Raw genomic sequence first — 15,763 nt, forward strand, 5'->3', positions numbered from 1 at the left:
CTTTATAAATCAGAATTACGCTATAAAAACTTCTTCCCTTTTTCGGGTCCCTAATATACAAACTTATCCCATAATTATTTAATTAATTTTTATTTTAATGTTAACATTTGTCGGCTGGCGGCCTGTAAAAGTGGCCCTTGGGAAGCACCAACAGGTACGCATAAGATCATTAAAGAAACATCTCGTTTTTTTTTGTTAATAATCGGTTTAAACATGTTTAGAAATTTAATTTCGAGGCAGCCTTTCTGTCTTTTATACGGTACTAATTTTACAATCCGTACGATGTACGATTATTCATTAATATTTTTATATTATTTAAAAATATAATAATTTTTTAGATCATTACCTTATTGATATATTTATAAATAATAATATATATTTGTTGTTGGTAGTATTCGAACTTGAATCTTGGGTAGTGTATATAAAATATATAATAATATAAATATTTGTTGTTGGTGAGATTCGAACTTGAAAGTCTTTAGTAATGTATCAATAATAATATAAATATTTGTTGTTGGGATTCGAACTTGAGAGTATGAGTAGTGTATATTCTTTTAATATTTGATTCTGACGGTCCTGATCACTTGATTAAAAATATCCGACAATCATAAATGAAAATAACCAAACCAATCAAAAAAAATATATACCAAATTATACCAAATTCCAAATATCAAAGTGTAGTATAGATTTCGCAACCTCGTATACATTGCAGCCTCTCTGTGTGGTACGTGATCGTCCGAATATCGTTACAAACCTCTATGGTCGGGTTTAGAGTTGTTGGAAAAAAACTGTATCAATATATTCTTAATGCACACTAGTGAAGGTATACAATTTTTACATAGAAAAGGGTATTATAGTAAATAACTAATTAAATAAATAACCAACTACGACCCGTTTAATGAAAATAACCAACAATATAACCAAGTTCGACCGGTTTACCCGCTTTCATTTAATGCAGTCTTATGTATCCATCAATCAGAGATCCTAATTTCGCGGTATCAGCAATTAAAATATTCAAAATAATAATCAAAGATCAATTACAATCTTATGTATCTATGATCCTAATTTTATGGTATCAACAATTTAAACATTTAAAATTGTAATCAAAGATCAAGATATGTATATCAATCAGAGATCCTAATTTCATGATTTCAGCAATTTAAACAAAATTGTAATTAAATAATAATACGGTCTTATGTATATAACAATTAGAGACCCAAAATTCGTGGTATAAATAATTTTAAACAAAATCAAGTATCAATACAAGACTCAATTAACATGGACGTACATCAATTTTTTCATTATTGTCCTTTTTTAAATTTTGATATATGACATGCATATACATTTATAGAAATCTGAAAATTCAAATTTGTGATTGATTAGTTGTATTTTGTATATTTAGATTTTAAATCTTCCAGTGTATATATATTTTCTATTTTCTCATTGTTTCATCTTCAGTCGCCTTCCTTTTTCTTCCTATAAATATTTTATTTGTTCCTTACATTGTTTAAACTTATATGAGCAAACTGTGAAATTCGATATATATGTGTTTATAATGTTGATTTATATATAATTATTGTTTTTAAATATCTGTTTCAAAGATATAGGTATTATAACAGTAGAGTAATTATTTGTAAGCAAGGATTCGATCAAAACAGGTATTTGTTTATAAATATTGAACAATGATATCAAGAGTATAATACCAGCTATCTCTATTATATTTTGATTTTATAGCAATTCGTTGATGCATATCAATTTTTATAAGACTAAATATTTGACAAAAATTTTGATATAGCTATGAATATTTTTATAGGTATACATGTTTGATGACAGGAGCCATCGAGAATGAATATGACGCAATTTTCGATTAAGTGTCAATCTAGGTATGAAACACCTATATCATTATAGATTAATTCAGTTTATTCTCCAATTAATATTACAAATCTTTCAACTAATGGGTTAATGCTTACTTATGTTAGAGATATGAACAACATGTATTGGATATTTGGAAAAAAAATCCAAAAAGATAAACTCTTGGAAATGAGGGGAATACCTTGTTAAGGACTGGATTACCTTACACTCTTTTTTCTTTTTATTGTGCATTGCAAATTAGTATGCCTTAGAGCCTTTAGATTGTTTTGTCTGTAATTTTGATGATTTTAAATGAAGTCACAGTCAGACTTAAATTTCATACTAAAAAATACTTATTTTTACATATTTTCCATATATACGAGAAAATGAGCATGAGGTATGGCCATTGGTGAATTCGGAGACGGTGGTTGGCGACTTTGTTGAGATAAATGGAGCAGCTGAGAATGCAGCAGATAACAATTTGGACAAATTAGTTATGTCGAAGCATAATTAATCAATGGTATGACTCATGTATTACAGTTCGAACTATAGTTTGTGCATTTATCCTCCAATATTTATACTTGCACTAAATAAACAATAGTTGTATGTGTTTGGTTGTTGAATGATTTTCTACTGCTATTTTTTTCTTAATTTTATTTATTTTTGAATGTGGTTACTTTATTTTTAAATACACAAAAAAATATTCCATTATATACTTCATTGGATGATTTTACTCCTTTTTTTCTCCCACTGCAATGGAAGAAATAAGAGGTTTTTATCGAAATTCTAATAACTCACCTTTGTCTGATAGTCTTTAAAAGCTAACGGGGAAGAGACAAATTCAAAAGTCCATATTCAAGATTTGATAGCAATGATAATACATGGAGAGAAGAGTATGGAATTTCTTTTGTGTAAAATTAGTACACCTTAAATATAGAAAATATTTAATTTATCGTTCAACCATTCACCTGACTACAATTTTGTCAAATTAGATATACAAAGGAGAGAAGTATGTTGTTATTAACACCTCTATTACAATGAATATATATGTTTATAGAGAGTTATTTTTCAATGTGACATGCTGCATGTACCAATTTTCTTTGATAATTATTATATATGATACTTATTTTTAATCGCATTTGCATGATAAACATATCTAGGCAGGAACATGGGGAATGTATTTGTGGTTTTAATTGTGAAAGATTAAAACGTAAATCAAGTATGGTATAATCAGTTGATACACAATCTTCACCGTCATGTAATCATCTTTCTATTTTCAAAATCATCTAAAATATAATAGCCTCTTAAATTATGTTTGCTGCATAGACGCTACCAGAACAAAATTCATAAAGGCATTGTCCGAGGATACAGCCGTAAAAGATAAGGGGGACTGAATGACAATGATTTATTGATTCAGCATCTCATCTTTTCCACTTTTAAACTTTCTTATTCTATTTTATATCGGTTTTTTTTAGCTTATAAGATGGATATATTTTTTAGCTATATTATGTTCATAGATCCAATTTAGATAGGTTATAAAATAAGATATTTTTTATGAAAGGTTGTATATGGAACTTATTGAAGACCAGTAGAAATTCTCCTATTAGTAATTTAATTTATAAGATTGATTTAAAAGATATTCTCCTACATAAAAAAGTTATTCTCAAGGAAATTTGCATATTTTTGTCCATGAAAATTATTTTTTCCTACTTGCCCTTCTGTTTCAAATTTTAATTTATTCCTCCAAAAAGAGTATTGATTCTATTAATCAAACTATTATTATGCTAAAATAAGAAAGTATTTAATGTACTAAACCAATTATAGTAAATTTTGTGCATTGATTAAGCAAAATATTATTTTTTCAGCATCATGTGTTATTGTTTCCCTGTTCACATTATTTTTCAAAATTTAAAATTTAAATTATTTTTCTCAATAGCCTATTCTTAGACACATTAGTTCCTTAACCCATTAATAATTAAAAACTGAAAAGGAAAGTTATTTATTATGTTGGCTATGAAATTTGCATATTTCTGTCCACGAAGATTATTCTTTCTTACATGGCCTTATATTTCAAATTTCAAATTTGTTGCTCCAAACAGAGTATTAATTATGCTAATTAAACTATTATTGTACCAGAATAAGAAAGTAATTAATGTAATAAACCAATTGTAATAAGTTTTGTGCACTAATTAAGCAAACCAATATTTTTTTCAACACTTAATGTTATACTTTCCCCACTAACATCGTTTTTCAAAATTCAAAATTTTATTTGTTACTCTCAGTAGCACATACTTTCCCCATTAGCAATGTTTTAAATTAGAAAATTTCTAATTAATATATTAATTAAGTATAAAATTATAAAATTAATGATATTTATATATATTATGAAAACAATCATCCATTTTTAAATTAAAAAAATGAAGTGAAAGTTTGATTGGTTAAACAAAATATGGTTTTAGTAAATGAATCATTAGTTTTTCAATTATATACATTTTTTAAGACAGTTCCATATACATATTTAAATAATAAAGATTTTAATATTTTTATAATTGTATGTACTTATTTTTTAAAATAATAATATTTTTATATAATAAAATATGAGACGGCGTTGTGAGACGCCGTCAAGTAAAACTTATAATTATATTATTAGATAAGGTAAACTTGCAAATTTGTGAAAATTATATTCTTTTACGAATTTCCGAATCTTATTTTATAAAATTTTAATACTAAATTAGCTACATATATTTGATATATGTTATAAATAAATATTTTTATATAATAAAATGCGAGACAGCGATTTGAGGCGCCATTAAGTAAAATTGATTATTATATGATTATAATCCCTCTGTCCCTCTCAAATGTTTACATTTGGATGGGGTACGGAGTTTAAAAACAATGATAAAGTTGTGGAGGAAAGTTAAAAAAATGAGTAAAATAGTGGGACTGATTAATATTATATGTATAAAGTGGGTATAACGGAGAGAAGTGGTGGATGTAGTTATTTTAAAAATTATAAAAATTTTACTATTTTTGGAAAATTTTGAAATGTAAACAATTGGAAGGGACATCCCAAGAAGGAAAGTGTAAACGAATGGGAGGGACAGAGAGAGTAAAAGGTAAACTTGCATAATAAAAATTATATTCTTTATGCATTTCTGAATCTTATTTTATAAAATTTTAAAGTACTAAATTAGCTACACATAATTAATATATGTTCCAAATAAAATGTTTCTATATAATAAAATGCGAGACGACGCCGTGAGTAGGGACGGTCCTGGTTTTTCTAGGCCCAGTGCAAACATTTTTTCAAGGCCCTATATAAAAATGTGAAACAAATTTTTTTTCAAAAAAAAAATTGTTTTAAGAGCTTTAGAACCTAGACAAGTGCTACGCTAGAAGGCTAATCCCCACGTGTTAATTTTAGATCCAATACATTCAAGTTTGTTACAAAAAATAAATAGTAACCCAAATATCTTAAAATTATATAAATATTACAAAATCTAAACTAATACATTATTGTATACATTTAGAAAATTTTTAATGAGAGATAACATAGGTTAAGAATAACAAGAAAATGAATTTTATAACTTATATATAACCTAAAGCAAGCCGCACCGCCACGTACATATCATGGTAAACAATACAATAAGAAATTCACTGAATTAATAATAATAAATTTAATAAAAAAAGTCAAATTCATGTGGGCCTCAGATTAACTAAAATAAATGAGAAAATTTCGGCTATGTTTTGAATTTAGAGACTTCGTTTTGAGTTTTCAAATATATATATTGCAAAATTAGATATGACTTATATATATAGCGGGCTATAAAATATTTGGGCCCTGGATCCTACTAGGTCGGTGCACCAGCACGGCCTGCACTGGGTCAAGGCCGCTTATGGTCGAGAGGTTCGAGTAACAATGATTATTATATGATTAGATAAGATAAACTTGTAAATTTGTGAAAATTATATAATTTTACGAATTTTTGAATCTTATTTTATAAAATTTTAAAACTAAATTAGCTACACATAATTGATATATGTTGTTAATAAATATTTCTATATAATAAAATATGAGACGAGGCTGTGAGGCGGCGTCGAGTAACATTGATTATTATATAATTACATAAAGTAAACTTGCATAATGAAAATTATATTTTTTAAGAATTTTTGAATCTTATTTTATCAAAATTAAATTACTAAATTAACTACACATAATTAATATATGTTCCTAATAAAATACGAGATGACGTCGTGAGGCGCCGTGGAGTAACATTGATCATTATATGATAAGATAAGGTAAACTTGCAAATTTGTGAAAATTATGTTCTATTATGAATTTTCGAATCTTATTTTATAAAATTTTAATACTAAACTAGCTACACATAATGATATATGTTAGTACGGCGCCGGGAGGCGCTGCCGAGTAATATTGATTATTATATGATTATATAAAGTAAACTTACAATATAAAAATTATATTCTTTAAAAAAATTTAAATCTTATTCTATAAAATTTTAAATTACTAAATTAGCAAATTCAAATGTTCATATTCATGATTTGATAGTAATTATAATACATGCAGAGAAGAGTATGTCATCTTCCTTGTATAAAATTAGTACAAAGCACTTGATTTGTCGTTCTATGTCATCTTCTTTGTATAAAAATAGTACACCTTAAATATAGAAAGCATTTAATTTGTCGTTCAATACAATGTTGTCAAATTAGATATATAAAATAGAGAGATATGTTGTTCTTAACACCTCCATTAAAATTACCAAATATGTTTATAAAGAGTTAATTTTCAATGTGATATGCTGCATGTACCACTTTTCTGTAATACTTAATATGTTGAGAATATAAACACATGCTCAGGCTATTAAGTAAATGAATTAACTATAAAATTTCTCTTTAAAATAGATTGAAAATAATAAGTAAATATTTTCAATTAACTTGGTGTAATACGATATACTCACACAATTTTGAATCAAGATAAATCTTTAACCTCACTAATATATCAATTTTTGTTTAGTCTCTCACTACAACTAATTTATATTAGTTTTTTTTTAAAAAAAATTATTAGTTCAAGTGCATTGTACATCGCTTCACAATTTAGTGTTGTGGTATAAAAATTATTCAGTTCATGTGCTCCAAATATTTTTATTTGTCACTTTTAAAATAATTTGAAAAATAAAAATACTAATTCTAATACTAATTCTTAGACTTTAATACAAGGTGATATGGGCTCACTCATTCATCATTAAATTTTCTAATAAATACTAGATTTTATAATTTAATTTGTAAGATCGATTTAAATGATATTCTCATGTCAAAAAAAAAATTATATTCTTGATCATAAGCATGTAATTTTGAAATGAAAGTTTGAGCTGTTTAACAAAAAGTGTTACTAGTAAATAATTTATTTTATTTATTTTTTAAGACAACTATGTACATAACTTTTTTTTTACTAATATGACTTATAACATTACAATTTTTATAATATTATAATTGAATATCTTAGAATGAGTCAAGTGGATCTAGGACAACAAATGATTTTTTACCACCACTTAAGGTATGAAATTGTGCACATATTTTTCATATTTTTATAATTATAAAAAAATTATTTTAATATAATAAAATGCGGTACTAAGGTGCCTCGAGTAATATATATACATACATATATTATATATTACGAATTTACGAACCTTATTTTATAACTATTTAAATAACTAATGAACTATTGATAAGTAATAGATATTATTAATAAGATCATTAAAAAAGTAGACATGAGATATATGTAACATATAAATTTAATATCAATTTGAATAATAAAAAGTTTTAAGATTTTAAGGATAATATAATACTCATAACATTACTTTTATAACAATATTAATTTTTATATATAATGTTTTTCTTTTATATTAGATTTTCTTATATATGTAAATTTTGCATTTTACTAAATTTAATTTCAAAATTTTACTTATAAGTAATAGTAGAATATATTATTAGAACAAGTAAAAAGATCTTTTTTATTTTATTCTAATTTCGAAATTATTGTGTATCCTCTTTTTATAACTTTTTAGTTGCAGAATACAAGGCGTCGTCGAAGACGACGCCGAGAAAAAATCAATAAATATGTTATTTTTATTCATTTCTGTTTCAAAATCATTGTTATCCTCTTTTATATTTTTTTAGTTGCAGAATACGAGGTTTCGTCGAAGACGATGCTAAGAAACTGTCCATAAATTTCTGATTTTGATTTTATTTCAATTTCAAAATTATTATATATTCTCTATTATATCATTTTAGTTTTAGAATACAGGGCTTCGTTGAAGATGACGCTGAGAAACTGTCAATAAATATCTTATTTTGATTTAAAATATTTCAATTTCAAAATTTTTGTATATCCTCTTTTATACTTTTTTAGTTGCGAAATACGAGGTGTCGTCGAAGACGACGCCGAGAAAATATCAATAAATATCTTAATTTGATTTATTTCAATATCAAAATTATTGTATATCCTCTTTTATATTTTTTTAGTTGCAGAATACGAGGTTTCGTCGAAGACGACGCCGATAAACTGTCCATAAATTTATTATTTTGATTTTATTTTAATTTCAAAATTATTGTATATCCTCTATTATATCAATAAATATCTTATTTTTATTTTATTATAATTTCACAATACGACACCGACAAACTGTTAATAAATATCATATATTGATTTTGTTTTAATTTCACAATTATTTTATATCATCTTTTATATCTTTTGGCGGCACCAAGAAATTGTCAATAAATAAATTTTAATCTTAAATCAAAAGTTTGTTAATTTAATCACCAAAAAATACAACCGGAAAGCGATACATCTATATAATGAAACTCAACAAATTTTTTCTTTTCATGTAATATAACAACTGAGTTTAAAGGGGAACTTGATATGTAATATTGTACATGAGTTTAAAGGAGAGTAAATGTTCAATTACGAATTGCGATAAATTTGTATTGAAATTTGCAACGCACAATGAAGCTATTTTCAATTGAAAATCCGCAACATTCAAAGCAATATTATTTTAATTTATTTTTTAAATCAAATAATACCGTGAAATTTACTATAAATTTAAATTTAAATCACCAAAAAAATGATAAATAATTTTTTATCTACTCATCATAAGGCGCGACAATATATTATACCATTAGGTTAAGTAAATTTAAAAATGTGTTAAAATTATACTATGTTATACGTATAGTTTGTAAATAAATTATTTACTACATTAAGTAATCGTCTGGTATTTTATTGACATCTATACTATAATATAATAACAGGAATGTGTTATATTTTGGTTCAACGCGTTATTCCCTTATTTTGATTTTAAAAATAAAAATAAATAGTGTTATCTCCCTAATTCTTTATATTATAAATCTATAATTATTATATATTTTTATAAATATTTTAAAATTATTATATAATTAGATAAATAAAATTTCAAAAATATTAACGGAACCCGTGCATTGAACATGATTTAAACTAGTACATTTTAAAAATCTAATATAAGACTACAATGTTTATATCTAAAGTCATAATTAAGAAAATTAATGAAATCATAGTATAATTTTAAACAAGTACATAAATTTGAATGATACATTTTTGAAATAAATTACATTTGTAATTTTTATTACATGTCGCGAAAAAAATATCTTGAAACCCAATTAATTAATTTAATTTGTTTTATCTTATTATTCCAATTATTTCTCGACGGTTTAAAAATAACGGAAAACAAGTTATTTAATATAAAAAATAGTATATATGATGTTATACACATACATACGATACATACATACACATATACAAAGTATTAAATTTTTAAAAAAATAATAAAAAGAGCACGCGTAGCGCGGGCATAAGTCCATAGTTTATTGTAATGGACGAAGACGAATGGAGCATTAAATTGTAATTGCATCATAAATTATCGAAATTAAATTTAAACTTTAAAAGTATATATATTGAATATCAAAGTTAATGAAATTGGCATAAATTACAGGCCACATACATTTTCTACATAATGTGCACAGAGCACACAATCACGGGAGGCCTCAACATAAGGTTGCTGATCGTCCAAGGTAGTGAGTGAAAACTTATAAAAGAACAACTAATTAAATCTATAATTACACATACAGTTGTAAAATGTATATAGTACTCGTGGTTTAGATCTCAACAACTTAACCTGACGTTATACATATTATTATCCTTCCCTGTGATGTAACTTTGAAGTGCGACCAACGTAAAGGAATTAGCTGTAGATGCCTGCTTATTGATCCCCTAATCCATGTTTAGCTTGCGCATTAACTTGGATATAAGTCTTTGTTTATTGCCTTACAATATACTATTAGGTTATCATGCATAATACAATTCTATCAAGAATATTCGTATTATTATTCTCTCTAATTTGAGTCAGCTATTTCATTAAATTCTTATTATCCTTCCTTTCCTTAGCTACCAGATAACTCCTAATTAAGTCAAATTTATGAGTCAAATTTGTGATAATACAAGTTTTACAGGCTTATATATTATCATGTAATAGTATACTAGCATATCTATACGGGTCATTTTCATTTTAAAGTATTTGCATTCAACACAGCTAACTAATCTTTCATTTATTAGGAAGGAAAACATTTCGTTTTTTCCACTAATATCTCAACAAGATAAGATTCATGCACCTCACTTAACCTCGCCAAACCTGCTTGGACGGCTAGTTATTCCAAAGTTTTTCTTAGATTTTGTTTTCAAATTACTCGACAGAGGTGATGTGTAAAAAAACTAAAAATTTGAGAAGGAAATGTATGTAGAGGGCAGAATATGCATTACAATTTAATTCACCGGCCAGAGGCTCTCATTCATACTCTCTCTATTTCCTTTTTAATAATCCTATTTTTGTAGGTTGGTAAATCCGATAATTTTGGACACTACTTATGCCATACGAAATTAATAAAAATTTAGTATTTATGTTTGTCTTTTTAATATACGATACGAAAATACACGAATACAAAAATACATGATCGAGATTTAGTATCGATTTTGTATATATCATTTGAATACACAACACGACACGAAGTATACAACATGAATAAATAATATAGTTAAATATTAATATTTATAATATATATGTATATTTATAATAAATATGTTTATATTTAATTTAAAAATAATACTTGATTTCATAATATTATATATACATGTGATCTAAATATATATTGCATATATTTTGTAAAATTTTCACCAAAAAAACTTATATTTTTATTCATTTAATTATTTAATTGTATTTATATTAATATTCAATTTACACAAAAATACGACACACACCAATACGAAATGAAAGTACACGAACACGAATCCTTAACGGGTCGATTTTGTATTTGACATTCAAGTATACGAAACACGAAAATATACGATACGAAAATAGATGACACGAATGATTTGCCAGGTCTACTTATAGTTATCGGTGAGTGTTGTTGGAGGAATTTCGTAACAATAAGAAAATCAGAGGGTTTCTGGAATATTAGAGCAATTTGTGTGTAATTGTGATTGTTTTTAGGGATTAGGGTTTATAAAAATATGGGGGGCTGGACTTGGAAGATGTCTCGATTTATCTCGTTGTATCGGATCTCTTTTGTCAAGATGCCTGCGTATTAATTTATATATATTGGATCAAGTCTACGCAGTTCTGTGAAATTTGGGCTTATCCCTAAGAGACTTTAGGGACAAGTTTCGTTAATGTGGTAATTACCGATTTTATCTGATTTATCTGAGCGTTGTGATATCTTCCTGATTTGAAGAATATCGTTGAGAGATATTTTCCGTAATTGATTTATTTAGATCGATTCTTTCCTCGTTTCGTTTCGGAGAGAAGATAACTTGGGTCTTAAACAATTAATTATTAAACATAATTAATAATTAATAAATTATGAGATTATTAAAAATATTGGTTATGCCAAAATATGGCATAACGGTGAGATTTGTTTTACATACCCAATTTTTTGAATTGAATATACGCATCGAAGTATTGTAAAATGAAACAGCGATGAAAATCGTAATAGCTCATCTTTGATAATATAAATATTTTCATACTACAAGGCATTGTACATTCGATCTCAATCAATATCATTGAAATATCTAAACTCTGAATTTCATCTGTAGATTGAATTTGCTGAGAATTTTTTTTGAAGAAAAAAAAAATCTCAGAAAATTAAATCTACAGATGAAATTCAGAGTTGTATAGGCCAGATTATTCAAGATACCATTGAATTCATTTCTAGTTTGAATAATAGTCTGTGTGATGTTAAGCGATCGAGAAACAAAACGACTAATTGTTTAATTTATTTATTTACATTTTTCAATTTGATTGCATCGATTGGGGATTTATCTTGGCTGAGTTTCTTTCTAGTTGATGAAATTTATTTTTCATTTGTCAAAGAAAATGATTTATTTTTCTAAAACGTAGTAATTAACTTATGGAATGATCTTTCATCTCTTATTTGGAAAGAAAATAAATATACAACATGAGTAAATTGGTCATATTTTGTATTAAAATATAAATTTCACGTTTAATTATATATTAACATATTACTAATTGTCAATTTATATAAAAAAATAGTGTCCGTTTAGAAAATTTTAAAACAAATAACTTATAATTTTAAATGAATAATTGACTTATAAGTGATAAATAAATAAATAATTATAAGTTATATAAGTGTTTAGATAATTTTACGTATAAGTCAGAATTTTTTTTAATCACATGAATCAAAATAAATAATTTTTAAATATAATTATCTTAATTCGTAAGTTTTCAATTAGAAAAATATGTAAAAACATATTTTTGAAACAAAAATTAATAAAAAATGAGAAAATCAAAATAAATTAACAAAAAATACGTCGTTGCTATTATTTAATTTATTAAATTCTAAATTATTTTTTAACTTATAAATATATAAATTGAATCGATAAATATCTGTTTATAAAATATTTACGAGTTTATAAATCAATAAACAGCTAATGAGCTGGTAGTCAAACATGCACTAAACTAGATAGGCCTAACTAATCCCCGCAAACCGCCTCATACAGTCTAGCTAGCTGTCTAGTCTAGTACATCCAGGACCAGGAGAGCCTCCTCCAGATAAAATAAAATATGTTTAGACACCCCATAAATAGATGCAAATTACAATTTTTCCTAATAGTAATAAATAAGCGCCTCCTCCAGCTAATTTGGTGATATGGATAATCAAATAAAAATATCAAAAATGGAAATATGCATGCATATCCACTTGGAGCTTAAAGCTTAATCCATGGGCCTTAATTTGACTCACCTTACACGCAGTTTAAAACCCTTGCTTGAACTTCCACTACGTGTCAATCTCATCCTTATTACCATTTTTAAGCTAACAACAACCATAATCCTAAATTTTATATAAATATTTATTAATAATTAGTTATTTTTTTAAAAAAAATACTAGTAGTAAGTCATACATGTGACAAATTAACAGACGCGGCGCCTATGCATCTCTCCACTGGAACCGGAACACTTCACAACTATAAATACACACACATGTCCCCAACTACATTTATACTTACACAACACATAGTTTACACATTATTACAACATATACAACTTCTTCCTTAATTAATCCAGAAAATTGAGAAAGGCTTGATTAATTAGCCATGTCAACAGACCTCTCTGTGATTTTACCTCGTGTTTTAATTGTCTCTCGACGTAGCCTTCGCAAGAACAAGTTTGTCGACTTCGTTGGTACATTTCTTCTTCATTTTTTTATCCATTTTATATGTTTGTATTATGTGTTGTTTCTATGATTTAATCAAAAACCTACCTTCATAATCATGCATGATGAATCTGTATTTTATATATTGACGTAATTATAAATCCAACATGTACATGACATCATTTCAATCTGATGTATTATGTATATGTTATGTGTGGTTAGAAATTAGAATGAGTATCTAGTCCGGCTGTTTCGAAATCCTGGTTTTGTTACGATGTTTGTAATTTAATACATTAAAAATTAAGATTATTGATATGAGTTATTATGATGTTTATTGTTTAATACAAACAAAATCATGCAATTTGCAAGATTATTGATATGAGTTATTATTAACTTGGTAATGTTGGATTAATTTTGATTAGGTGAATATCATCTTGATCTTATAGTTGGTTATGGAGCTGTACCTGTGATTGTGCCCCGGGTGACTGGGGTCCACATGTTATTGGACAGCTTTGAGCCAATTCACGGGGTTCTTCTTTGTGAGGGAGAGGACATTGATCCTTCTCATTACCAAGCCGAAACTTGTGGCTTGTCTTTACAGGAATTAGATGAGATTAGGAAAGTGCATGCTAGTGATACTGCAATTGATAAAGAAAAAGATACGATTGAGTTGAGCCTGGCTAAGCTTTGTCTCGAAAGAAATATCCCGTATTTGGGAATTTGTAGGGGTTCACAAGTCTTGAATGTTGCGTGTGGGGGTACTCTTTATCAAGACATTGGTAAGGAATTGACGATAAATTGTTGTGAGGATCGGAGGGTTGTGCATATGGATTATGATAATTATGATGGGCATAGGCATGGGGTTAAGGTTGTGAAGAACACGCCGTTGAGTGATTGGTTTAAGGATTCTTTGGAGGATGAGGAAATGGAGATTCGGGTTAATAGTTATCACCATCAAGGAGTTAAGAAGTTGGCGCAACGTTTCATGCCTATGGCATTTGCACCTGATGGGCTGGTTGAAGGGTTTTATGATCCTGATGCGTATAATCCGGATGAGGGGAAGTTTATTATGGGGCTGCAGTTTCACCCCGAGCGAATGAGGAAGCCTGATTCTGATGAGTTTGATTATCCAGGATGCCCTGCTGCTTACAAGGTATCATTCTTTAACAGATTCTTACTCCGTCTTATGTTATAATTTTCATGAGGACAACATTTTTCTTCGTTCTTGAGATGGCTATTTGAAACTATTTGTAATATAGTTTATGCAAGTCTTGCCATTCCAAAACCCCCAAATGATATATTAGCAACAACAAAAAACCCAAGTGACAAGTGGAACAGAGAAAGTGACTTCCTTTACGGCTTAAGCTATGTAAAGTGAAAATATATTCGCCTTCTCTAAAATCTGTGCAATATATTAACTTTGCAGGAGTTTGTTAAAGCAGTGGTAGCTTATCAGAAAAGGCTTAATAGCACAACAAGTGTGCCAAGATCTCTTAAACTTGATCAAGAGATGGAGAAGAAGAGGAAAGTTATAGTTAGAAGTTTCTCCCTGGCACGAGATATATACGCAGCTGGAAATGAGAGGAATCCATTTAAAGACTCTGAACTTGAACCGGGAGCTGAATTTCTGGAGGTATAAACCTAGTATCATAGAGCAATAGATAACTGAGTGTTGTCTAAAAAGTTGATATTTTATCTCAAATATTTAAGGATGATTGGACTTGTTGGTTTGTTTTTCAATTGCAGTCAAACACAGCTTTGAGTTTGCAACAAGAGACTAGGTTAAAGCAGATGGGTGCAACGGTGAGAAATGCTTCTTCCTACTCTCAGAAACTGAAGTTAAATGCGGAGAGGGAAAGGTTAGCAAAAACTGTGATAGAGAAAATGTCAATTGAACAGTTATCGGATCTCATGTCATTTTATCACATGATGGGGCAGTTATGTTCCGATGTTCTGGATAGAAAACTTCATGGCGTGGTCAACGATCTTGGTTCTTGATTCAGATTATGTTCTAGTTAAGTGCTTTTTTCTTCATTTGATGCAATGTCCTTCATAATAAGGATCACTGTCAATGATTATTGTTTATTTCAAAATTTTATATCCTTCCTTCTCTTTTTGTTCTGTATTTTCGCTTGATTGTACA

At 27.2% G+C, this 15,763-nt stretch overlaps 1 protein-coding gene across 1 annotated transcript; it reads left to right on the forward strand.

Moving 5' to 3' along the window:
- The first annotated feature begins 13,457 nt into the window (after positions 1-13,457).
- Positions 13,458-15,732, forward strand: LOC141723460 (putative glutamine amidotransferase GAT1_2.1). The gene is made up of 4 exons (XM_074525278.1): positions 13,458-13,649; positions 14,043-14,773; positions 15,047-15,253; positions 15,367-15,732. The coding sequence occupies exons 1-4, from the start codon at positions 13,562-13,564 to the stop codon at positions 15,616-15,618; spliced, it is 1,278 nt and encodes a 425-aa protein (XP_074381379.1). The 5' UTR covers positions 13,458-13,561; the 3' UTR covers positions 15,619-15,732.
- Positions 15,733-15,763: the final 31 nt, after the last annotated feature.

This window comes from Apium graveolens, chromosome 5 (assembly GCF_009905375.1).
Source record: "Apium graveolens cultivar Ventura chromosome 5, ASM990537v1, whole genome shotgun sequence".
Lineage (NCBI taxonomy): Eukaryota > Viridiplantae > Streptophyta > Magnoliopsida > Apiales > Apiaceae > Apium > Apium graveolens.